We start from the raw sequence: 27,028 nt of genomic DNA on the forward strand, positions 1-27,028 counted from the left end.
TGGATAGGAAGTGGAGTGCTGGCTTAATGATTTTAGCCTTTGGTCCGAAACTGGAGGACCTGACGATTTTGGAGGCCCTTGAGCATAACAGACATGGCGGGATCAAGTGCCTCAGAGGTGCTTTTTATCTCTGTCAATCACAGCATCAGTTTAATGGGTGAGTTGCCTCTAGTTTTGTTTTAAATTGTTATTTATGGCTTTAGATATTGCAGTTAAACTAAAGATCATGAGGGGTAATCTCAGTTTTTTTTAGGCTGATTGAATAATCACATTAATTTGTTTTCCTTTTCTTCCCCACAGGAAAGGTGTGGCTCGTCGTGATGATCTTCCTCCGTGTCCTGATCCTCCTCTTCGCCGGTTATCCTCTCTACCAGGATGAGCAGGAGAGATTTGTGTGCAACACCATCCAGCCTGGCTGCGCCAACGTGTGCTACGATCTGTTTTCTCCTGTTTCACTCTTCCGCTTCTGGCTGGTGCAGCTTGTCACCGTGTGCATCCCTTACATCCTCTTTGTCATCTACGTGGTCCATAAGGTGTCCAACGCCCTCACGGTGGAGCTGAACTCCCAGAAACAAACCAAAGCCTTTCAGCTGTTCAGAATCCGACAGGAGCCGTCCAACAAGTTGCCTCTCGCGGTAGAGCAGCGAGGGTGGGCCCGGTCCTTCAGTGGAGCCTACATCCTCCATCTGATGTTCAGGACTCTGCTGGAAGCAGGCTTTGGAGCAGCTCACTACTATCTGTTTGGTTTCTACATCCCCAGGAGGTTTCTTTGCCAGCATGCTCCGTGCACTACTCAGGTGGACTGCTACATCTCCAGGCCCACTGAGAAGACTGTGATGCTCAACTTTATGCTCGGCGTGGCCGCTCTGTCCTTTTTCCTGAATGTGCTGGATTTTATCTGCACCGTCAAGCGCTTGGTGAGACAGAAGAGCAAGAGGAAGATGATGGTTGAGAAAATACTAGAAGAGGAGCAATGCTTCCTTTCAGCGGGAGGAGCGTCCAGGGGCAACGACCAAGAGCAGGAAGCACAAGACGGGCAAAAGGGGGGTTTCCTGAAGAGGAGAGGCAGCAAGGGGTCTTGTGGAGTAGGGAAACGTGATTTAGCTCAAGAACCTCCCTCCATGGAGCGCTACTCTCTTCCTCGTTCTCTCGGCCCGATGGGCTGCACCACCAACGGTAACAATGCCGACTCGGTCTCCCAGGAGGAGGCTCCAGAAAGGGCCGGCAGCGAGGTGGCTCTCTGTCCCTTGGAGCCCATGGGGACGCCCAGATCTATTCGTGTTAGCAAACGGGGCCGACTCAAACCTCCACCCCCACCCAGACGTGACCTTGGTTTTCCCTCTGTGGGGCCATGTGCCCCAGTGGGAGATATTTCCACAGCAACAGCAATATGTACCAGAAAGGTGGGCCAGTATACACTTGTTGAGGTTGGCTGCAGCGCAGAGCTGCAGACGGGCGACGATGGGCAGGAGAAAAGATCCGAGTGGGTCTGACTTTAATACTGTTAGAAGCAACAACTGCTTGGGTTGATATTTTACCACGTGACTGCCCTGTCACCCTGAGAAGAATCTATAATGGCATTACATTCACCGGACACCTTAGACTCTTATTTGCCATGATTTTTTTAATCATACCATCAAGCCGCATCTCCTTTGCAGCACTGGTCCGGTGTTGCAAACTGACAAGAATTCAGCAAATCTCTGAATTTAGCAAGTCAGGAATGACAGTGAACTCAAGCCCTAACTGTCTTTGAGCAAATCCAATCCCTGAAACAATCTAAAAGAGGGCAGCCCACCTGTTGTTTGTTTTTTTCTTTCTCCCCATGATGCTTTTACCCCTTTTATAAACAAAGGCAGGCCCCACCCCACCTGACTGACTTTATTTACTGTGTCAGGGTCCCCGGGGTCAAAGCAGACACGAGCAGCCTCTGGGCGACCTTTTTGAACAAGAGAGTCGGGCCTAAATGAAAGGCAGTAATCTCACTAAGTCGCTGTTACCACACGTAGACGACAGAAAAGGATTCCTCCACAGCAGTGAAGGACACCGTGAAGGCCGATATAAGATCACAAAGCAATTATGTTCTCCCATAGGGGCTCTGTATTTATGGAGACAGCTTGTCATTCTATTTCAGGGCCTCGCAGAGCTTAGAAGGAATATAAACCTTAACATGGGCTGACACTAGAAATAGAGCACAGCGGAGCCCTGCAAAGGAGGACTGTGTGCTGCCCTTCAGGTTATCTGCGCTCAGCTTTGGTTTCCCTTTGATCAAAGCTCAGGTTAACGTGTGCCAGAAACTAGCAAACTGCTCCGACACATATCAATCACAGAAATTATGATAACATGAAATGTGACCCTTTTTTTTTCAACTCCCCAGGTGAATTCACGTGGAGGTCAAGAGTCTCCTACAGTAAATCAGCTGCGTTGCTCTTGATTATGTGTCGCTGTCGCTGAGGGGCCAGCCTTTGTGGAAATGGATAGCTCTTGATCTTCGTCCTCTTGTGGTTTTTTTGATGATGACAACAAGAGCTCCGAGCCTCATATCTCACCTAGCTACAGAGTACCGCACCCTGACTGCGACCACGGGGAGGGGAGGGTTCATCAGACCAACATCAAAGGGATTCTTAACTCTTAATGTAAAATGATGCATTCTGAATCCTACAGTTCAAATAATTCACATTACAATGTTGTGTTTACATAGTGTGTCTGGAAAGTATTCACAGTGCTTCACTTTTTCCGTATTTGTTCCAACATCTGAGCGATTGGGATAAAAGGGCCTTAGTCAGGGAGGTGTCCAAAAACCAGATGGTCACTCGAGCATTGCTCTGGACAAGCATTTCTGCGGCACTCCACCAGTCAGGCTTGTGTGGCACATGACAGCCTGCCTGCAGTTTGCCAAAAGGCACCTGAAGGATGGTGCGATGAAACAAAGACTGAACCAAGAGCTGGACATCAGTCGATCAATGCCACCCCCACATGCTGTGAGGATGTTTTTTGACAGCAGGAACTGGGAGACTAATCAGGTAAAGATGAATGCTGCCTTGACGATAACCTGCTCCTGAGCGCTCTGGACCTCAGACTGGGGCGAAGGTTAATCTTCAAACAGGACAGCAACTGCAAGCACACAGCCAAGACAACACAGGAGTGGCTTCGGGACCACTCTGCCCAGCCAGAGCCCAAACTCTCATCTCTGGAGAGTTATGAGAACAGCTGTGCACCGCTCCAACCTAAGGGAGCTGTGATTGCTTCCAAAGATACTTCAACAAAGTATCGAGCAAAGGCTGCCAATCCTTATATACATGTCATGTTTTTGTCTTTTAGTTTTAATAAATATTTAAGAATTTCAAGCAAACGTTTCTTTTACTTTGTCATTATGGGGAATTGTGTGTAGACTTTTTAGGTGACATGACAAAATGTGGAAGAAGTGAAGCTCTGTGAACACTTTCCGGATGCACGGTAACATAAAAATTGATTGCAATTACTGCCTTTTTTTTTTAACCTTTATAATATCAAATGAATTAATATCCAGTCAGTGTGGATTTTTTTTTTCAAGTGAGAATTCATGTTTGTGCTTTAAGCTTTTCTTAGATTTTTATGCACTCGTTCATTAGCAGTTCTGATTTTCTATTAAAATGGTGATGACGCTGAAAGCAAACTTTTCTCAGCACTGTATTGTTCCTCCTTCCCGCTGTGCTGTATTGTCTGCACCAGCACTGTACTCTGAAGTCTTGCTGCCCTCCAGTGACGCCGAATGTAAAGTGCTGCCTTCAACTGAATCAGCTGCTCTCTGGAAACGTGAAATGTGCATGTTTTTCCCCCGAATTCCCAGAGCTGTAGGCATGCTGTTCATTTTCAGTTATAAAACCACGTTATTGTACTGAAAGAAAAGGAAAAAATTAATTACTTCTGTTTTCACTGATTATCCCAAAATAGCTTGTTTTACAGATATATTTATTTTGAAAGACAAAAAACTAATAGCTACTAAAACTACTCCCTACCTGAAAATACCGTACACCACACTGGACCATTAGACTTGCTGTGAAACGTGTGTATTATCATGATGTCCCCTTTTGTGCCTTTTTGTGCTACTGTGAGCATTTAGTAACATCTGCTGCAATGAAACATTGAAATGTGAAAGTGGCTTTTTCTTCTTTTCGTTTGCTACTGCTGTTGTCTCGAAAAATAAAAAGCTAATCAAAGGAATCACCTAAAAAGATTTCTTGATTTCAAACATTTCACCAGCGTGTAAATAATAAGCCTTTAGCCATGTAAAGTGGCAGATACTGGTGCTGGCTGGAAAGACTGTCTGATGAGGAATTTTAGGTTGGGGGAAGCAGTCCCTGCAGAGGATTCTGGGAGAAATAAAGTGCACAATGGAAACACTGGGAAAGTGCAATGGCATGCTATCTGTGGGTGCATGTACTGCAGCTCCTCCTTACAGTAGGCGCTGCTAGCAGACTGTTTATTATGAAATGTTCTGTTCCACAGCAGTGAGTCAAATATGCTGGTGTTAAATCTGCCGCAGGTACAGCCGTGAGTCTGTGGGTTTTGTTTCACAGTGAAGCCTTCGATGGGTTTCATTTGGTATTCATGATGACTCTATTAATCATTTCGTCAATGTGGTTATTTGGAGTTTAAAAGAAAACTTTAGGACTGCAAATGGACCCTTTTCCTTTTCCACTGGAAATCTGAACTCTGAACTTGAGAAAAACTTAGCTTGGAAACCTCCCACTGTTCTTCGTTTAGGTCTTTAAGAACATTTGATTGGGCGTGTCCACTGTAGCACTTCCAAATATTTGTTATTATAAAGCATCTCTGACTTACAAAAGCCTTACGCCTGTTGTGAGTACAGAGCACAAAGAGACCAGTCCCCAGGCAGCCGTGAGATTTTACACAATCAGAACAATATGCCCCTCTGTCTCCAGCGAGACAATGATGGCTCCTGTTTTTGGGAGGTCAGCTCATCTTCACCTTGTGCGCTGAGACTACACCCAACACCTTACTCACTGCTCTCCTGTTCCCTGTGAGACACAAACACAAAGTAAAAGCAGCTTCACTGTCCCGCTAACTGTCTGACGCACATTCAGCTGTTGGAAAAGAGGGATCAAGACAGAAAAGAGCATGGCTTACATGCACTGTAGTAAACAGAAACTGGAAAAAAAATTGATGAAAAACAAATGTGTATGTTCTCTCATTTCCCCTACCATGATGACGCATAAAACCCAACTATTTGTTTAAAGCTGGAGCGTTTATTGAACCTTTGGACAAAAAAAAAAAAAATTAATTAAATAACAGTTTGTTCAATTTGTAGCATTTGTTTTTTTGCTACATCCTTTGCTACATTTGTAGCAAAGGATGCTACATGTTCAATTTATTGCTAAAAATTTAAGAGGCAACTTATTCATGTTTTTTGGGATAAATTAAGGTAACACTTTATAATACAGCCACTGATCAAGAGCATAATTAAACTGTAATTAAATGGAATTTTAACATATTTCATTTGAAATTACAATATAATTAATTTACCTACAAATACTTAAAGATGGGCACACTTGAATAATAAAGTGTAATAATGCGTAATAAGAAATATTTATACTTTAAGTAAATTTAAATACTGTGAAGTAATTTCAAGTAGTGTGCAGTTTTGTGGTAGTTTTGCAGTGAACATGAGCAATATTTCCTCATCTTACATCATAAATGATGCGGCCAAGTCTAACTTTAACAATCACTGTTCAACACAACTTTCGAAAAGAGTGCACAGAGTTTCACATTTTCTGTAAAGTCACCTGGCAGTAAGATAATATGGCCTGTGCCTTGAAAAGTACAGCAGAATAGCAGAATTTAGGCACCACTTCAAATGACTTATGCACTGATTAAATATACATACAATGTATTTATTTATTTCCTGTACAATACATGAAGTTTATGCAGTATTTAAGATTACTTACAAACTATTTAAATGTACTTACAAAAGAGGACAAAAGAGTACTCCTAGCTGATGGCTCCCTCAAGTGTACACAGATGGGTATTACATTAAAAAGTAACAAAATTGAAGCATATGGAACATAATGACTAGAATTTCTGCTGATCACAGCATATATACTGACAGATACTGTGTCCCCTAAATCTTTGTTACAGTTATCACTGGTGCTGAGTGCCTTTGGCTGGGCTGAAGGTTCGCCCCTGCTGTGCCCGTACCCAGAATGTATCTGGAAAAACCGTCGGTCCTTGGGATGAAAGATGTGAAGCGCTGAGGGGAACACAGAGTTCTGCTCCTGCAGTGTGTTTGAGAGAGAAGGACAGGGTGGAAGGTCAGCAGCTTTAACATTAATCTTAACGGGTCCCAGAAACCTGAGGTCACTGTTATTCTTTATGCATAGAAGGATACACCCAAGGAAACTCTGGAGTTTAATTGCTATTGTTCAACATTCACTGGCAAATATAACCAGGATTTTTTTTAAGGAAAAACAATAGTTGCTGGGCTTATATTTACAAAATCCAAGTGGGATCACATGTGTTAGTGCTTAAGAAAAGACATTTTTAATGTAAATCTAACAATAGATAATACTGGGCTGATTTGTCTGTCGAAAACAGCCAATACAGATCACAAGATGCTGTCCACAGCTGCGGCGTGTCCTCTCACTGCGCTGAGATTAAACATAAAATCTTTACCCAAGTGTACCGGCAGGATCGATGGTATTAAAAAGCATGACCTGCCCAGCACCCCTCCGCTCTCCTCTGTCTGCCTTTCATCAAATGCTGCCATTAATATTTGATAAGCAGCAAGTCAGAATGTTCCTCCTGGCTGCAGAGAGTGATCAGGAAACAAGACAATTCAATCAGGGGGAGCGAGAGTGAATGATTGGATTTCCTCACCGTTTGAGGGATTTGATTCTTATCAGATTTAAGTTTGCTACCATTCTGCTCCAGTGGAGCTCAGGGATGCACTGAGAATAAAGAGCCCCGAAAAGAACAAATAGGTAGCCTCGAACAGCTGAAAATACACATTTAACTCAGACACGACCTGCACTGTATCCTCCTCCATACCTTACCATACGATGAATGCACCTAAAAGACATTCTGTGCAGGAAACAGGCTACAACATGATAATAACAATGTGTATATAACAGCCAAGCCAAAACCTGCTTCCTTAAGCACCTGGATGGCTGGATTGTGAAGGCAAATATGTGGGGATGTTGTTTAATGGTGTATGGTACCAGGTTTGAGAGGAGAGGTATAAATAAAAATGGTCTAACATTAACTTGTATATTAGACGTTTCAGGTAAGTGCTAGTGAGTGATTAGGACTACAGAAGCTGAGGTGTATGTGGAAAAATATGCACAGCTATTACAGTTATTAAAGTTAAAACTATGTGGTCCTGATGAAAACTCAAGAGAAAGGTTCATTAAAAGTAAAGTAAAGTAAGTACGCCACTTGTGGAAAAAAATTGAAACATGAAAATAATTAAATCGTCATAACTTGCAAAATATGTTTGAAATCCTAAGCTGGACAAATTAAACTTAGCTAAACATGATGTATCAACTGCTGAAATACTATAGTTTGCTAAAATTATGAATAACAAATTGTGACCAGTTTGCAAAATGTATGGCTAGTAGTTAAAATTGCTGAAGTTTGAAATTATTAACCGTTGAAATGGATAAGCTAACATTCTGAATGAAGCCAAATTCTTAGATTGTTTGGTAAAAGTCCAGTTAAAGCTGCAAAGTTATAACTTATGATGAATAAACAGTTAAAATGCAGTGGCTTGCAAAAACTATGTAGGGGAGACCGGGGATAGTTGTAACGTGGGTCAGTTGTAACACTTCCAATTTCTTCAATCAGGGCTAAGTTTCAAATGATGTGACTCATCTTGTGCATGCCCAGTTCAGTTCTGCTATCACATGTGAAAAATCAGCACATTTTGTCACACACAGACAATTTAACATGAAAAAAAGTAATTTGTATGGCAAAAAGTAAGTTTTTCTACTTTATTTCAATTTCTAATAGCATTATTTGCTTTTCAGTTAAACTCATCAAACTTAAATGATGTTATTTGTATGTCTATGGGGATATATTCTGTGTAGGTCTTTAGTGCTAATGTTTTAGCCGTTGGCTGTAATGTTAGCTAGTTCATGGCTATAGGAGTCTGGGTCAGTTGTAACAGCAACAGTCTGGGTTAGTTGTAACAATAATGCAGATGTTGCAACTTACCACACTTTTACTTTAACTTATATTAAACAAGTTGGGGCAACGACATCAGCAGAGAGAGGTTCACTGGTCGCATTTGTATATGCGGTTAATGCCATTGGCAACACAATTCCTCCACTGTTTGTGTTCCCACACATACATTATGCAGACCACTGTGTCAGAGATGGACCAGTAGGAAGTACTGGTAGTGGAAATAAATCAGGATGGGTGCAAGAAACAGATTTCCTCATCTTTCTGAAGCACTTTGCAAACCACACCAAGGTAAGCCATGATAAAAAGTAATGGAATTGCGATGCTGGTGAACAACTACATTTTTCCAGCTTCATTGTTATGTTCAAAATTGGTGCAAGAGTTGTAGGTTATAATGCCCACTGAGCCAATGAGGCCAAACTCAAGGAAGACCAACCAAAATTAATGAAATATTCAGTTGCAGAAAATTCCATAATTTGTCTTTTTTGGGGGGTTGGAATATGTTCAAAAGCTAGATTTCTGCATTCTGTCACACACACACACACACACACACACACACACACACACACACACACACAGCTACATAAATGGCTCTAAGTGCATTCATGTGTTGAATAAACAAAGATTACATGTTAATGTTTTGTTAGTACCCTTATTTCATTGTGTTACATTTCACCCCAGGATATGTTACAACTAACCCAGACTATGGGGTTAATTGTAACATTTCACTCTTTGTGTTTGAGACCACACCATGCAATGGGTAATTGTGCTGCAGAGAAAATAGCTGCACTATTTAATAGCAGAGACATGTAAATACTTTGCATTACATTTTGAATCCACTACCTTAAAAGAGCTTCAATTTACAGACAGAAATGTCAAAAATGTTACAACTATCCCCGGTCTCCCCTATAAATAGATAATAATTTGGCAGTGCGTAATTTACATGAGTATTAGGATAAGCCTTGTCTGGTTCTCGGATTAATAATGTTGATTAGCTCTGAAAACATTTAAGCAGTGACTCACAACCAGCTATCAGGGGTATGTGGAAAGATTAACACAACTATTAGTTATCAAATATCAAAAAGACTTAGCAGACCCTAACCCTAAGCTAATTAAAGTAAATGAAAAATAGACCACTAGCGAAAAAAGTCGCAAAAAGATAGTAAAAGAAGAAGTTATAACTCGCTAAATGTGGCTAACAGTTGACATGATTAGCTTACAGTGGGGACAAATTCAACTGTTAGCTAAACATGATGTATCGACAGCTGAAATACCATAATTTGCTAAAATTAAGAATAAAAACTTTACATTAAATGGTTGTAAATAATGCTAAAAGTATGGCTATCCTAGCAGTCAAACTGTTAAGTAACATTACCGGCTAACAGCTGAAATAGCAAGATAATGTTTGAATAACTGGAACCGTTGAAAATGATGAACTACAAGTAAAAATGAAGATGTTAGCCAGACAAAACAGATCAACATGTGAAACTGGATGACATAATGACATGAAAAGCTGTGAAATGGAATAAGCTATTAATTTAACTGAGAAATAATGATATTTATGGAACCCAGATCTATGTTCAAATGTGTCACTGGTGATGAAGATGAACCTCTTTCATCTGACTGTGAGCACTAATTGTTGAAACATCTCATCTTTATTCCAAAATGAGTAGCAAACGATGACACCACAAATACAGATGCTGTATGTAGAACTGCGCCGTGCTGTTTTAACCACTAGATGGGGCTGCAGATCCGGTCCATTGCTGTGATGCTGGCAGGCTGAGAGAGCTGCAGCTCAACACTGTTTGGATAAGATAAACACCAGAGAACCAGACTGAAAGACTGAAAGCAACCGTGATTATTCATGAAAATAAAACAACAAACGATTTGGAGCATTAAACTGAAATGTGAGATGGAGGGACGCTGTGTTTACATGTGAAATAAACTTTTTCAAACTTAACTATACCACCAAATGTGACAGTTAATGCCTCCACACAAACATTAACACTACTCAGAGCTATGCCAGTTTTGTAGAAAATGACCACAATGTAAAGAGACCACTGCCCATCTTGAAAAAAGTTACTTTCAACTTCAAACTTTATTATCTTGTTCTTCGCTGAGAGCAGGGATCATTAGGCTGGCAGTGATGCAGGATTTATAAAGCTGACTTACACTGCCAGCAGATGCATGTCCATGCTGCATTTACAGTGTGAGTGTAGAGGAATAAAGCAGGAACAAAGCAGTCACTACAAAGCCTACTGTCACCATTGACCAGCAAATCAAAGGCATGTCTATGCTGGGTTACAGTGTATCATCTTATGCCAGCGCACTGGGTTAATTGGGACCAAACCAGATAGATACATTTGTAGCAAAAAAAGAAGAAGAAGAAGAAGAAAAAAAAGCCTCGATTAAGGGGCTTTAAGATGTGAGATCATGTGAACAGACCACCTGTGGGGCTTTCATTGAGATTTCAATATCATTCATGTCAAGGCCCCTGCACTCACTGACACAGCTTGAGCTGAGGGAGAAGATGCTTCAATTGAAACCTCTGCAAAAAAAAAAAAAAAAAAAAAAGCCAAACACAAGACGCAGGGGCTCTGGCAGGTTTCAGCTCTGACAACCCCTCCCAAAAAAGCAAGGGGGTCCCAAAATGCTCTTTCAATTGTAGGCCGTCCATCAAAGCATCCAAATGGGGACGTTTAGGGGGAACCTTGGCACATCAGACAGACACTCGTAATACACACCACCTTTATTCTAGGCTGTTAAAAAAAAGAAAGAAAGATCAAAGTTTCTCCAGATGAAAAGGGTCCGTTCCCTGCATTTATACCCCCCCATTCACCCACTCCCTCTTTTACCAAATTAAGAAAGCAGGCTTCGGCAGGCATGTGAAGAGGACTTTTAACAATTATGGAGATGCTCCAACTCAACCCCTGCCTCTAATTACCGGTCTCTGATGGTTAAAAGGGCTTCCTTTTTACCCGGGACTCTCAAAAGCTGCCATCATCAACATGGTGACCATAAGGAACCACGAAAAACAAAAAAAATAAAATAAAAAAAGATATGAGGCTGCCCAGACTGGCACACAGAAATCCTCAAAAGCACTGCACAGATATTGAGATTTGTCAAATGGTTTTATTGTCAAAATAAAGGTCATATTTGCTTTCTTCACAAAAGAAACATCTACACTTTATACAAATTTACAATATCTTATAAACTTTTCTTTTATACACATATGTACACGCTTTCTCTCCGTTGTTGTTTTTACAGAACTTTTATATAAATACATTTTTAATTACAAAATCAACGACCCATTTAAAAAAAACAACAACAAAACTATTGGGCACTGTTAAGGCTTAATTTAAACCATCTTTGACGAGATTGGAGATTATACAACGTTATCTAGCACTGTGTAGAGAAAATAGCAATAAAAATCCCCCCAAAAATGCTCTTTGTGTGAAGCTGGTTAGAAACTAAAACCTCTGCCCCCAGCAGGTAATGGCCACATTGTGTAAAAAGCCTCATTCTGTACCTCTAATACATATAAACAGGAAAGGGGGCGTGTGTGGGGCTTAACCTGTGTGAATGCCAGGTACATTGTTTCAACCAATTCTCAGTTCATTACGATGCAAATTGCTCGACACCTGGAGTGATGGGTTATCTCCCAAAACAATTAGCAGTTCCCATAAGCTGCTTTTAGTGAACCCACCCACCCACCCACTCCAATTCAAACCTGGGACAGTGGCATCTGCTTGGGGCAAGACACAGAGCTGGCTGTGCCCGACCTCCACGTCAGTCCGGTGCTCACGTCGCTGTACATGGAGCCGCTGGTGCCTTTGCTGCCCCAGCAGCACCTGGTGCAAAAAGTTCTCCAAGAGTCCAAAGTTTTCCCAGACCAGATCCACACCCCGGACGTGATGCCCACTAGAAGGCACATAAAGTATTTCAGCATAAAAACAGCATAGTCCGGAGTCCTGCGGTCCCGCTCTAATAAACAGTTAAAGCAGTTGTGCGTGACCTCCCAGCTCTGTCTGTTGTGCTGCTCATAAAAGTAACAGGCCACTATGATAGTGGCGGGCACCGTGTAGAGCACCGTGAAGATGCCTATTCTGATCATCAGCTTCTCGAGTTTGTCAGTTTTGGTGCCGCCCTGCTTGATGACGCTGCGGATCCTGAACAGCGACACAAATCCAGCCAGCAGGAACATCGTCCCTATGAATAAATAAATCACCAAAGGCGCGAGGACGAAGCCCCGCAGGTTGTCCAGGTTCTGGTTCCCCACGTAACAGATGCCAGCCACCGAGTCTCCATCCACGGAGCTCAGCGCCAGGACCGCGATGGACTTCATGCTGGGGATAAGCCAAGCGGCCAGGTGGAAGTACTGAGAGTAGCTGGCGATCGCCTCGTTGCCCCACTTCATCCCCGCCGCCAGGAACCAGGTCAGGGAGAGGATGACCCACCAAATGGAGCTGGCCATGCCGAAAAAGTAAATAAGGAGGAAGACCACGGTGCAGAGCGCGGGGCCGGTCGTCTCGTAGTGGATGTGCTCCACGTCGAACTCCCGGTTGCACGCCACTTTTTCGTGCCCGGCGATTAGCCTGACGATGTAGCCGACCGACACGAACATGTAACACGCCGAGAGGAAGATGATGGGTCTCTCTGGGTACTTGAAGCGCTCCATGTCGATGAGGAAAGTAGCCACGGTGGCGAAGGTGGACACAAAGCACAGCACTGACCAAAGTCCGATCCAAAAAGCGGTGAACGCTCTTTCGTCGTGCGTAAAATAGGGATTGTGGCACGGCATGGCGCAGTTGGTGATCTGCCCCGTCTTGACCCGGTTGTACAGCGGGTGGCGTTCCGTGTTCACCGGCACCATGGGCTCCAAACATGTGCATCCCGGCTCGCACGGAGCGGCGGGCGGCTTGTATTTCCCCGGCGTGCCGGGTCTGCCGGGCTTATTTTTCGGCGGATTGTAACCCTTACCTGGGTGGTTGGTGGGTTTGGAGAGTACCGGGGACGCTGTAGTTGAATCGGTTCTGTTGTAGTCCATGCACAGCGTGTCTGGGTTGCCCTGCACCGGCAGCAGGTCGCACCTCATCCTGTCCGGCCAGGGAAATCCATACTGCCTCATGAGAGGCGCACAGCCGGCCCGAGCTCTCTCACACACGCTCCGGCACGGGGGGAGAGGTTTTTTGTAGTCCTCCAGGCAGATCGGCGTGTACATGCTGCAGAGGAAGAACTTCAGGTCCGGCGAGCACTGGATCTCAACCAGAGGCCAGAACTGGTGCACCTCCAGTCCCGCCTCGTCCTGCGTGTCGTGGTTAAACTGGTTGGGCATGTACGTGTAGTTGTAGCCGATTCCCTTGCACAGAGGCACGGCTATCTCCTGGCAGGTGATTTCCTTGGCTGTGGTGCAGCTGGATCGCGGAAAGAGAACGAGCGAGAGGAGCAGATAAATCCCAAACAGGTCCATCTCTCCGGCGCGTCGCGTCCTTCTCTTTCTGCTCTGGCGCAAACGGCGATAAATCCTCTCAGGCGTCTGCTTTCGCCTCCAGCCCGGTTAGATGCTGCGCGGCGATCCCATCTCGCTTCTCTCGGGATCTTGCACGGAGTTGCGAGCAATGTGCAAGCCTTGTTTACTTTAGGCTGAGGAGGAGCAGGAGGAGGAGAGAAAGGAGCCTACAGGGCGGAGAGCGGAGCTCAAGATGGCTGAGAGGAGAATCCAGCTTCTTCTTCTGGAAGCTGCTGTCAGTATCCAAAGAGGAAAAAAGAAAAGAAAAACCCCAAGTAATGTCCGATCGTTGCACGCGGGGGGAACGTGGGCCTCCTTTCTTTCTCCAAAACACAGCGACCACATTCAGTCGGCTTGTCCCACCTCTCTCCTGGTTCCCATACAAAACATCAGCTTGTGGGCGAAGCGGTGCCGATATATACAAGAGCCCGGCTGAACACACCCCCGGAGCCCCTGCTCCTATCACAGAGAGACAGGGGCGGGGCTTCCCAGCTATCACTCAAGCTTCCTTACCTAAAGTCTTATATAGCTCATAATCAGAGAAGTGTCGCCAGTTGTTTTGTGACTCCGGGTTCAGGACAGTGATACTCGAAGTTACCGAGAGCCGTGGATCCTCGGACACTGAGACCAAACAGACATATTTTAAAAATGAATGAAGCCACCTGCGTGACACAGTTGTGCACCTTGTGTCCTGTATTTATCATTTTTATGAACTTCCCAGAGCTGCTAGTGCTCTCCAAACAAACTCTGTCTACGCAGTAAAGTCAAAAGAATTCCACAACAAGCACAAAACAAGAGCGTTAACACACATTTCAAAAATCACTCCAGCGTTCACTGTCGTGTAACTTTCCTTCAACACACCAGCTTTGATAGCGTCACAACAACAGTTAACACGCACACCAGGCGCGGGGAGGATGCCTCTGGCTGCAGATGATTGTGTCTGCCAGAGAGGGGCCGGTTCGGTAAATTGGCTAATTTGCGCATGATAAGACTACCCAGGGAGCTGTCTGTCCTTGTGAAAAGCTGTTTTATTTTTTAAATGAGGTGCTAATGTTTCGTTTAACGGCTCGCACAGAGCTCCGCGGGAGGCGTAATTGCGCGAGGCAAAGACCGGGCGGCATGAGCACGCTGAGACAGTGGCAGAGCCCTCATATCAGTGTTAACATGATTGTCGAGCCTGTCTGGAGAAGGGGGGGGGGGGGGGGGTGTCTCTGTAGTAATGTGACGCTAATCTCATTGTAGTGAATCTTTTTTTTCTTTTTTCTCTCTCTCCGCACACAGTTTCTGTTACTTCTCTAAAGACTTGCTCCACATCAAATCAAATGCACTGCACAGAGGAGAGTGCTCAACTGTATACAAGGTAGGCAAACTTAATGCTCCCTCACACATCAGTGCATGAATGGAAGAAGCTCCTTCATGTCAGAGCACAACCTCCTGCGAGCGCTGAAATTGTGTCCAAATAAATACCAAATATATTTGCAAAATATGAACAAAAATCGACATTTAACATGACAGCATCAAGATTAAATGTTAGATATGTTGGATTTAAAGCTAGCTAGGGCAGGTTCCGGATGTTCTTGCAGGAGATAAATGTTGGAATCCCCCATCTGATGACTTTACTCTCAAATGCACCACAAGGCGAAGACCTCTGTAACATTTAGGAAGCTGTTTTTTACATTCCTGTGACTTCCGCTGATGTGCAGTTTAATTTAACCGTGGCATCATTCTAACCGACTGTCTAGAAGATGGAAAACCGCACAGCTTCTGTTAAAAAAGAAAAAACCCCCAAAGAGGCAGGCAAGGCTAGACATGTGATCGGCACATCTGCTCGAAACTTGATCTCCATCTCACAAACAAGGGAGATGTGCTTTTGAGTTGGCATTTTTGTCACACACACACTTCCAGCAAGAGTTTGAGTGTTAAAAAGTGAATGTGTGGTCTCACTCTTTTTTTTTTCTTAAAGCATCATCTTCCCAGTTTCCCATCCCAGTATAATGCAGCATTGTGTGTGTGTGCTGGGACTGGTGTGTGGTGGTCATGGTGTTGGAGTTTATTGTGTTTGGAGTGGAGCCAGGTCTTTATCATTTGAGGCAACTTTTAAAAAAATATACACGCACACACATGGACTCGACTCACTGAAAGGATAACACAAGCCTGGGTGAGCTGAGCATCAGGAGAACACAGACTGATTAAGTGAGTCGCCGGTGTGAGATAACAAGGAAGGAGCTCTGTTAATGGCTGTTTGCTTTTGATTAGGAAACAAGAGTTGAGCTGGCAGCTCTGCAGAGGTATGCAAGTGTACGTTTGTGCACACGATGGACGGTGTGATATTTTCCCAATAATAAACTTTGGAGAAAGAAAAAAAGAAAATGGGCACGTAATAAAAAAAAGGGAGTGAGGGTAAGGTGCTGGTCACAGTGTGGGAGAATGATGGAGGGAGCAGAGGGAGGATAGATGAGGGTGAGAGAGGGCGTTGTGGACAGAGATAATGATTTACTCTGAAGGAAGTGCACTTGTGTCCTGTTTGCAATGCATGCTGTGAGAAAATCTCCCCGCCGCCACACCGAAGCCTTGAAAAAACACTCTGTGACCAATGAATAAAATCCACAATCATGTCAAGATCCAGAGTTAATGCGTGCAGTTTAAAGCCTCGCTCTGTCCGTCAGTGTCAAGTGCTGCCGCTGAAGAAAGGGAGCCCATCGAGTGCGACTGCTTGCCAAATCCTGGACTTACCTCAGAGATGGTGAGACGGAGATATGCTAATGCAACTTTATCTTGTAAAGGAAAGCTTCGAGCAGATTTAGCCAATCTGCTGGACACAATTCCAAGAGCCTCGGTGGCATTTAGCGGGCTCGCGCTAACCCCGGGCTGCTTGTTAAGACTTCATTAGCTGTGTTTGCTCAGGCCTCTTCTTTCCAAAGAGGTGGAGGAGGGCTCCCCAGGCTCCAGCTCCGGCCCCACTCTAGCCCCTCCATATGGGGCTTGTTTGCTCATGGCTGGCCTGGTAATCACTTTCAGGTGGAGCTGGAGGAGACGGAGCGAGGCTGAGTGAGGGGATTTTGGAGAGAGCTGGACACCATGCTCCTAGCCCCTGCCACTGAACCCCCCCCCCCCCAGTTTCCACCGGGGCACTCCTGAGGTGACAGAGTGTGCAACGTGTACCCTGTGAATTAACTCACCTAGGGCCCATTATCTTAACAAACACAGCCGGCCCCTCTAATCAACCTACTGCTGGGAGGACAGAAGGCCCCTGTAAATCCTTCCCTATGGCCCCTGAAGGGTGAAAACTATCAAATAAGTGAGAGAATCACAACTTGTATTAACAAGACACCACAAGGAAACTTTGAAACTTCATTTCCTGCTATAGTTCAATTATATTTATACGCCCCGACAGCCTGCGATGTGATTTTGGTGAAAGACAAGAGGCAACGACGCAAAAGAGCCAAAGGATGTCTGCACTTTAAAGGCAGGAGTCGCACTCTGCAGGGACAAATAGTTCCAGTGAAAGCTTTTGGTAGAGTGGAAAGAGATCCTGCTGTATATATGCACGTTTAAAGCTTTTAACCCCATAAACAAAACTCATTTCCTAACAAGAAGCATTCAGAGAGAGGAAATCTCCACCAAGGCAGCTCAGTTTATATTGGAATAGAATAATCAATGGTTACCAAAAACAGAGTAGTGTACCGTTATTAAATTAAATAATATTAAATGAAGTTAAGAGGCAAACCCTGGTTATAGTGTGAATCGGTTGATAAAATAGTGCAAGTTACAGCGCTGATGTAAACCTCTATGTTTGCTGGGAGCAGTTTTGATTGTACAGTCTGACAGCTTGTGCAGCATACTTCAGGTTTGTACTGCAGTAAAAACAAGTGCAGGCTTTTGTTATGTAGAAACCCATGTTATTATAGAGGTCAAATGAGATATATTTAAATCTTTATACAGTACTTTCTATATGTTGACAACACACAGCACACTTGCAGACTTCAAGACCTTTTTGAATGTGAGTCAAATTTGAATGGATCCCCCTCTACACCCCTAAAAAAAAATGTTTTATCAGAATTTATACAAAACCTTTTGAGCTGTTGTGTTTACAGACAGAATGATGACACACACACACACACACACACACACACACACACACACACACACACACACACACACACACACACACGCACACACACACACACACACATGCACACACACTGCATTATAAATGATTTATAATACATAACTACAGCTTTTTGGGTTGCCAGATTGTGTAGTAACATTTTTAACATGTAAAACAGCAGACTGGACAAATAAACCCCCCCTCTTTTTTTTTTTGAAATGATTAAAGACATTAACATTTACATCTGCAGACACGATGGCCTATTAGAAAACATTAGCGTTTATTTTTAGCCTAACCACATTTGGTTGATGTCCAAAGCAAACCACATCTTAAAACTTGCATTAGCATTCCCCTACCTCCATCCTTCACGAGAAAGTCTTTGATGTCTTTGATGTGTGACATATCTCTCACAGGACAGTGACATTATAATCACACACAGCAACCTAAGGGATTTTTCTCATCTCGGAAGATTAAAATTAGTAAATACTATTTGGCTAAAATATCTCTATGATTTTAAAAAAGTGGAAAGTAGTTTAGTACCTAATAACAGTTGAATTTATTGCACCTTCTATAATATTTAAAAATGGTACACAAACCTGCTGTAGTATAAATGTCAGTGATGGGTAAATGGTTATGTGCTTGGGGCATCTGTAACCATCCTAAACTATAGTCTGATCCAACACAGTTGCTATTCTTTGACCCAGAAAGTGAAATTGAGTACAAGGTTGTAAATCTTGTTGCGTAGATCGGTAAAACTGTAAAATTCGGAGGTAAAACAGATTTCTCCCCTTCCTCAGCTAATTAAAAGTCCAGCGTTGTCTCTGTGAGATGGCTCTGTACCATTCCCCTCCAGCCAAAGAACTTGTTAGGCTTCTGTCCCTCAGCCAAGTGAGTGTGTGTTAGTTATTGTTTGCTGTTCTAAGCCATCCCATGCAACGAGAGTCTGGCCAGCCAGCAGAGGTCTGCTGCTGGCTGCTGTCACACCTGATACTTGACACTCCTGTTAGATTTATCTCCCCTCTTGTAAAACAGCCTGTGACTTGCTCTTTCCATCCAGAAAGGTAAGTGAGCCCACAGAGAATTCGCCTACTCTGGCAACACACACACACACACACACACACACACACACACACACACACACACACACACACACACACACACAAGCCTATATAATAGTGGGAGGGGATGTTTTTTTTAAACCCTGGGTGTAACCAGAGATGAGGCCTGCGCGCCGGGGACGACACATGGGTGACACTTAAGCAGGTAGACTTGCCATCTGGTTCCAGCACGCGGGGTGGAACACTTGTATGTGGTTCCTGGAGGTGATAATTAAATTTTTCTGTGGTCTGTGTCCTGTCGCTGTTGTTGTTCTAGTAGTAACACGCAGCAGACCAGCGGCCCGGTTGCTTCGGGGCCGATTCTGACCGCGCTGCAGGGGGGGTCGCAGGGGTCACAGTGTGTCTGCCTTCAATTCTACGGGGAGGGAAGACGAAGCGCTTCCTGCTAGTTAACTTGTCTCATTAATATTCATGCAGTCTTTGAGTACGTCCTGGTATACCTCTACCTGCGGCCCTTTAACCTCAGCTCAAAGTTTGAGTGCGTCTTCATGTCAGCTGCTATAAGCTAATAAAGCATTGTCTGTGGACAATCTCAGGATGTCATGTTGAGCTCTATCACCAGGCACAGAAGCCTGACATTACTGAACAGAGCTAATTTTGCCTGATTCTTGCACAAGCGCACGATGCCGTACTTCAAATATCGGAGGTGAATTTAGCAAATTCAATTCAGTTTTATTTGTATAGCACTAAATCACAACAGCAGAAACCTCAAGGTATTTGCTTTGTAATGTAAAGACCCTACAGTAATACAGAGAATACCCCAACAATCAGATGTCCCCCTATGAGCAAGCATTTGGCAACAGTGGGAAGGAAAAACTCCTTTTTAACAGGAAGAAACCTGCAGCAGAACCAGGCAGCCATGTGCTGTGACCGGTTTGGGGTGAGGGGAGGGAGACAGGAAAAAAACACATGCTGTGGAAGAGAGCCAGTGTTTAATAATTAGTAATGATTCAATTCAGTAGTGGGGTATAAACACACAAGGAGAGAAAAGAGCTGAATGAAGAAGAAACACGTGACTCATCTGTGCATTATGGGAAGTACCCAGCAGGCTAAGCCTATTGCAGCAAAACTAAGGGAGGATTCAGGGTTACCTGATCCAGCCCTAACTAAAAGCTTTATCAAAAAGGACAATTTTAAGCCTAATTTTAAAAGTAGAGTTTGAATCCAAATTGGGAGCTGGTTCCACAGAAGACGGGCCCGAAAGCTGAAGGCTCTGCCTCCCATTCTACTTTATAATACCCTAGCATCCACAAATAAGCCTGCAGTCTGAGAGTGAAGTGCTTTGTTAAGGTGACATGGTACTATGAGATCTTTCAGATAAGATGGGCCCTTGTATGTGAAAAGAAGGATTTTAGATTAGATTCTGGGAGCCAGCAAGGAGAGGCCAATGTGGGAGAAATATGCTCTCTCTTTCTAGTCCCTGTCAGTACTCTTATTGCAGCATTTTGGATCAATTGAAGGATTTTTAACATGTGCACAGTTGAAAGTAAAATGCACAGGACTGATTTGTGTTCCTTGTTACCTCCTGAAGAGCTGCTGGTGTCCCATTAGGGCAGAAAGTGTGCATGGGTTCTTGAAAATCCATCAGAGAACATCCAGCCTGGACAAAAGTAATAATCTTTAAACTTAGAAATAAAGTAAATCTTTATTTGCTGGTAATGGCATGCCCACACACAACTTAGCATATTTATATATTATATATTTATCTCTTTAGCGTGTGCAGATAAGCTTTTGCCTAGATAGCTATCAGCTGAAGTGGCTGGTATGAGCAAACTGTCATACTTACATGTTAGTTTGGAATAATTTAATATTTCCAGCTTAGACTTCAATATGCAGTTTTCTGTGAAAGCAGTCCCAGAGCATAGCTCCAAAGGCTCTTCAAATATCCGTGGATGCTCGCACGGCATTTTCCTTCCTCACTTTTCGTCTCTGTAGCACCACGTCCCCACCTCCCTCCGTCTCCATGTGTGGCATACCAAGAAACAGATGGCGAGGGCAAGGATGACCGCCAGACAGAAGGAGGGAGAGAGTGAGAGGCAGAAAAACGACAAGGTAGGGAAGCGGGAAACCGTATCCAGAAGGTGAGAGACGGAGAAGCAGTGAGGTAGCAGATGTGTAAAACACAAATGACCTTGCAGAGTTTTGCGACTCGGTCCTGGCGAGCTCCGATCAAACCCCCCTGATCTCTCTCGCTGTGCACATCAGAGGCCGAACGGTGCCCCTTAGCGAGCTATCCTGGGCATCCCATCCTGCTCATTAGCAGTCTGATTAAGACGTGTTTATTTATGTAGACGTGGGCTTTATTTACAGTAGTAATCTAACCTTTGTGCTGGGCTTACATTGGATACTGCGAGACAGATTTTATTTGGGAGACAGCTCCTGGCAGAACGAATATTACTATTTGAAGCTCTCTGACAAACATCCGCGACAAGCTGGGGGCACGACCGACTCTCGGGTGGGTGGTGTTTGTGCAAATGTGTGTCGGTGAGAGAAAACTCAGACTCCCCAAGGCCAGACAGTAGGACACTGATGACCTTATCTGCTACAAGCTCCCCGCCTCTCCATCTCTCTGTGGAGAGGATCGCCCCCTCATCCCGACAAGCTTTACCCACCCCCATGATATAAGCACTGACAGGCATATAATTTCTGGCTAAATAATTAATATGAATTAATAATGAAAACAGTTTTGTGCTCAAACAGTCACAGTCACTGGCTTTGTTTCACAGTGGGTGTAAAGTACACCAGCAGGAACGCTGACTGACTACATTTCATCCAGGGAAGAGCATCCACACTGCTCTAAGGGTCGCGCTCATCTCCACTGTGCAACATGCAACAGCAGCAACAGATTAAAGCGCCCTCCTGACACTCTCTTTCACCTCTAACATTACGAGGGCCGCCGCTCCAGCAACGAGTAATTGGATCAACTGAAATGATGGTGTTGCTGAAATTAGGTTACTGGAGTGAATCGAGTTCCTGGTTAAGGGCACTTTTGTTTTATTTGCACAGATTGCATCAGACAGGTAAGGCGCAGCGTAATAATTGCTTCGACTCCAGTCGGTTGATGTTATCTCACCTTGTGCTGGCTGAGGACGTATTTATCAGCCTGTGACACCATTGAGATTGGCATCTTCAGACGACGTGAGTGTGCTTACTGGGGTGTTTAACTAATTACGCTATCAGGCAGGATAAACATGAGGGCTGAGACCACATTCTTACCAGGCTTTTAGTGCATATTACAGTGTGGCTTATTTTGTGTAACCTGCTAGCTATTCAAACTAATTAGTGGTGATTTTTTTAAACACATTTGGAAAGATACTACACTGTCAGTTATTGTGGTATATTTGACATGCAGATATCGCCAAAGTTAATTGTCACAGACTGCAAACACGTGGAGAATGTCTGATATACGACTTGAGTCATACTCAGCATACTTCTGGACCGCGTAGCCCACCTGGCTAGACAATAACAGCTGTAACATCTGCCAACCCCAATAGAAATGTTAACAAGCAAAACTCTGGATGAATCTGAATCATTCGAACGTATCGTGAGAGACACGAAGGTGAAGCGAGCACCAAAGGTTGAGGAGAGGGGAGAGCAGCGGAGTGGAAGGGAGAACCTCCCTCGAGATATACCGTGTGATGTCTGATTGACAGCCTACACGCTAAGCTCACCTGAGCCTCTGACCTCTCTCTTTACACTTCTCCGTGGCTCTTCTCCTTTCTCTTTTTCCCCCTCTATCATCTGAGAGAGGGGTAACCTGAGGAGGGCCAGGCTGAAATGGCTTCAGGCTGCGACCTGCTCTAAGGGGAGGGGGGGTCACGGGGAGACAAAGGCCATTCAGGTAATCTACTCTGAGCTGGCCTGAGACAGCCAGGCTCCCAGTCCAGATAACACTGAGAGCACATCCAACCTGATGTGTTGTCATTTTAGAGCATGCAACTCTGACTACATTTAGCTAGCAAGTCCCAACTAAATGACAATGTATGTAATTTCTTCTCATTGTCTAAAACACGCATATGAATAACCCAGCGGAGGCGGTGTCTGTGTCATTGTTTCCTAAAGCAATGACACAGCACTGTCTGTTCAGTGTTAATATATAAAAATGCACGAGCAGTGTTTCCAAAAATCTCTTAAAAGTTACAGATTTTCTACCAAGGTGGGTATTAGAGTGGATGAACTCTCAGCCTCAGTGAGCACTTAGGAAGGGTTGTTTTAAGTGTGTTTGTGTGTGTGTGTGTGTGTGTGTTGAAAGGGTAAAACAGACTGACAGGTGAGTAAACACAATACTGTGAAAGCCCCACTGAACATTCCTGAAATTACTATGCTGGTGCTGAAAATATTCCATAGAAAAGTACTAATCCTCTTCATGGAAGCTAATCTTGGGCAAATTCAGAACTTACAAACCACATAAGAGGACTTGGAAAGCCCTCCTTACATTCGCTCACTCCCTAACAGCACCGTTTCACCGAATCAATACGCTTTGTGTTTGATTAGTTCTTCAGCAAAGTGCTCTAGACAGAAAGCTGATTAGTGGCTCTGATGTACATGTTCATTGCAGCAGGAATATTTCAACCCTTATCTACCTGACTAGCCCGCTCATGTTCGAGGACTCATGGCTACAGCAGACACAGCTGATAGTTACACTGATACAGCAGATGACTCTAAAAGCGGAGACACTTAGCAATGCTGTCTTACAACAAGAAAAGCTCTTGGGTTACAAAGCAATCATGGAAAAAAGAAGCCTTTGTGTCTTCACTTAGTGTGCTCGCCCTGAATTTGTTCTGGTTTCTTTCCATCCTAATAGACACAAATGTCAGGTTTTGGTGATATGCATGTATGCTAGTCGCATATGCTAGTCGTGTATGCTAGTTCTGTTGAAAGGGACGATAACTTAGCTTAAGTCAAAATACACATGATGGATTTTTTTGGCACTTCGTTGTTGACTTCATTTATCAATCTTGAGCAACTAAAGAATTTCCCAGCATGTTAAACTATTCCTTTTACAAAACTAAAGCAACTGGTTTGAAGTTTGAACACTTTGTAGCTATCGTTAGCTTAACATACATTTCTCATATTTACTCTAACCTCAAAAAGTTTTGTTTTTATTTCATACTGCTGCCTGCTTGGAGTCACGCTTCATCCGTGTTCTCCTTATGCAAAGAAAGTCAAATTCTCTCGAGCTCAGGTAGTAGAAACATGGATGGCATAAACCATCCACTGAGGACACTGCAAATGCTGATTCTACTGTATGCTGATTATTTTCACTAACCTTAACCCAAACTTCCCAAAAAAAAAAGGAGATGACTGCAGAAAGTTGTCTGTTTGTTTGTGCCCACAGATCGTGTGCTGGCTCTGAGCAATAATATTCGGCTCCCGACTGAAAGGGAGCCCACTGTCCCATCCCATCTCAAAGGTTCTTTAAAGTGTCACCATGGACCATTAGCCTTGACTGAGCTGCTCACCCCGGGCTTCTTCCCACAAAGCCACAGTGATGAAACGCTATCTGCAGCTAAACTGTAGGTTTGAATCTGCGTTTGACTCCCCCCACCCCCTCACCCTCTCGTCCATCTTTTCCATCTCCCTCCTCCTCCTCTTCCTCCTCCTCGTTTCTCTGAGCAGGTTTCACTCTTGTGCCTGTCATTCTTCTGCCTTTTGTATCTGTGGGCCTTTTTGCTATTGAACGCTGCTTTCTCTCCCACCCCCACACCCTCTCTGCTCTCCTTCTCCCATCTCCTCCCCTGCTCTCCCTCACTCACTCATTCACTCTAGGGCCTAATTATGAGATAGCTTCGAATAAATACATGTATCTCTTCTCCTGCGAGGGTGAAAAATCCTTGTGCTCCACATTTTTCTTTTTTTTTCCCTCTTTTTTGACAGTAGGTTGAATTCTCAGCTCAAGGAGGTTTTATTCAGCGAGGTTCCTCTGCAAATCGGAGTGGTCGCTGGGACGGGAGATTTCCTGGGTGCGGTAATTGTGTCTCATTAATTCTTACTGTAATACTGGGTAGCTAAACAGGCTACGCAATTAGGGGGCTGAGCCCTGAATAGGTTGGCTAATCAGGGGACAAAAGCTGTGGCTCAGAGGCCATTAGGCCTGGAGGAAGTGTTTTCATTGTGAGGAGTGGTCTGTGATGCCTTCATCTCCCTCCAGTGCGGGTGGGGAAGAATCCTCAGTGGGGTTCTTCCACTTCTAAACCTTTGCTGGTCAGTTCATAAAAAAAGTATACTACTTTTGAGCATAAGAAAAACTTGCATCCTGCTTTGGATTATTTGGGATCAACAGTGGATTTGCTGGATGTAACAAAACAAAACTTGTCGATATTTCCTCAAAATTTCATTGGGCCAACTGCTCCGTAGGATCCACATAAAGGGCTCAAATTTTTTTTATTGAGAATATGTCAATTTGACCGCTCTCACTGCTCTCCTCTTCCTCTTCAGTATGTGGCCCAGCAGCGTTCCCCCAAACTGTCGACTCAGGAGTCTGCAAGACCTTCCTGCCATCCGGGAAGGGTCGAGGAAGGAAGAGAATAGCAGATCCCCAACATTATCTCCCTGCTCGCCTTTCTCCTTCTCCTCTCTCCCCCCTCTGCGAGCTTTATCTTTCATCCCTATTAATCACATCGTCAGGCGGGCTAGACGGAGAATAAATGAACTATCCTGGTCATTAAAATTAAGCATTGAATTATTGACATGCAATTAGCCTGCCTTTTTTTTTGTCAGGAGAGACTGAAAACTTTCCCCCCCAGCAAAAGGGGAGAAATTATATGACTGCTGTAATCATCAGAACTAAAAAAAAAAAAAAATACAATTAAAAATATTTTTTGTAGAAAAAGATATAACACGTGAAAATCCCATTTATCACATAATAAGAGCGCAAAGTGTGTTTCCATCTCATTTAGCTGAGTTTTATTCCCATAAGGAGCGGTGCCTCGTTATCGAGGGGGCCTGTGCCGCCGCCACCTCTGGATTATGTGGATTATGTTAATGTCGGGGAGGCACACGGACGCGCTAACGTTAGGTGATCTCTCGCAGCTGTACATTCCCGTGTGGCGCTCTTGCTCCCTTAGCGTTGAGTAAATCACGTTTATATTAACCAACCAGTTTGGTCCCTCTTCGCTGTAATCCCCCATCACTCAAAACACAACCAGTTAAAGAAAGAAAAAAAAAAGTAAACAATATTTTGGGGGCGATGCGCCTACTAGCTCTCCTTTGGCACTCGCTTCCAATTACAGTGACAATTGCCTTCGTAATTTCATGAATAGCAAGAAACACTTACTGTGCTTGTTAGTCAAATACACATTCTGCCGCCTTTTCATAGCAGCAGAGCAGGAGTTTGACAAGCTGTTTACGCTAAGCCTGGGTAAATCAAATTCACAGTTTGCCTTCCCTTCCTCGGTAATCTCATTTTGTTTACCGCTAACGCTAAGTACATTAGCATCTGCAAGGCCTGTCTGTATTTGCTCTATTTACCCCTACTGTAATGGCTCTAAGCCAAACGGGGACTAATGTTATGAAATGAGGGTAACCAGCTGTATATTCATGAACAACTCTCGACTAATCTGACACACCGAGGCAGGGATCTGGAGCAGGCAGAGCGGCAGACGGAGAGTAAACTGACAGAAGATGTGGTTTTTGCTTAAGTGAATGGCGATATTAGCCGCCTTCTAAGCTGCGATATTTTCTTTCCCTCCTTCTTGGGTGTTTATTTTGGGAAAGCGAGGCATGGCAGGAAGGGTAAGCCCCACTCTCAGGAAACCAAAAGATACACAGTAGGCTGTAATGGTTTGGGTCTGATCATTCTAGAGCAGAGGCTACTTAAGGTTTACATAGGAAGTAAGGGTAATTTGAACTTTTAAGCAGGGAGGAAGTGACATCAGGGTCAAACTTGGTCAGGTTTCTATGCCTCTGCAGCTTTTTCTCTCCTGGCCTTTCACACGAAGCATGCAGCGACTATCAGATCTCACCTGTTGTATTTGTCTTCCTGTTTGTCTGTAGTTCCAGGGTGTGATCGCAGCCCCGGTTCCCATAACCTGTGGCCTCCACGCCTCATTAGGCAGCCTCATCCCACATGAACACTTCCCTGGGTGGCAGACAGGCGCTGCCTTTACACTGTGTCCT

The 27,028-nt window shown here is 44.1% G+C and overlaps 2 protein-coding genes and 2 long non-coding RNA genes across 4 annotated transcripts; 3 read left to right on the forward strand and 1 right to left on the reverse strand.

Moving 5' to 3' along the window:
* Positions 1-1,493, forward strand: gjd4 (gap junction protein delta 4; the record flags this gene model as incomplete). Its single annotated transcript, XM_082547561.1, has 2 exons — positions 1-157; positions 301-1,493. Exons 1-2 carry the CDS (start codon positions 94-96, stop codon positions 1,491-1,493), a joined length of 1,257 nt encoding a protein of 418 aa, XP_082403687.1. The 5' UTR covers positions 1-93.
* A 9,776-nt stretch (positions 1,494-11,269) lies between these two features.
* fzd8a (frizzled class receptor 8a) lies at positions 11,270-14,198 on the reverse strand. Its single transcript, XM_082546674.1, has one exon. It carries the CDS (start codon positions 13,643-13,645, stop codon positions 11,900-11,902), a length of 1,746 nt encoding a protein of 581 aa, XP_082402800.1. The 5' UTR covers positions 13,646-14,198; the 3' UTR covers positions 11,270-11,899.
* Positions 14,199-14,591: 393 nt separating this feature from the next.
* On the forward strand, positions 14,592-24,366 carry LOC309714337. The gene is made up of 3 exons (XR_014278905.1): positions 14,592-14,646; positions 14,966-15,044; positions 24,249-24,366. It is a non-coding gene; the product is annotated as an uncharacterized lncRNA (long non-coding RNA).
* A 454-nt stretch (positions 24,367-24,820) lies between these two features.
* LOC309714867 lies at positions 24,821-25,602 on the forward strand. The gene is made up of 2 exons (XR_014279064.1): positions 24,821-24,873; positions 25,349-25,602. It is a non-coding gene; the product is annotated as an uncharacterized lncRNA (long non-coding RNA).
* Positions 25,603-27,028: the final 1,426 nt, after the last annotated feature.

The sequence above is a fragment of the Aulonocara stuartgranti genome, assembly GCF_965226115.1.
Source record: "Aulonocara stuartgranti genome assembly, chromosome: 9".
In the NCBI taxonomy this organism is placed as follows: Eukaryota; Metazoa; Chordata; class Actinopteri; order Cichliformes; family Cichlidae; genus Aulonocara; species Aulonocara stuartgranti.

Bases quoted from the DNA above. Each gene is read 5' to 3' on its own strand.
- fzd8a (XM_082546674.1), bottom strand. From the start codon at position 13,645: ATGGACCTGTTTGGGATTTATCTGCTCCTCTCGCTCGTTCTCTTTCCG.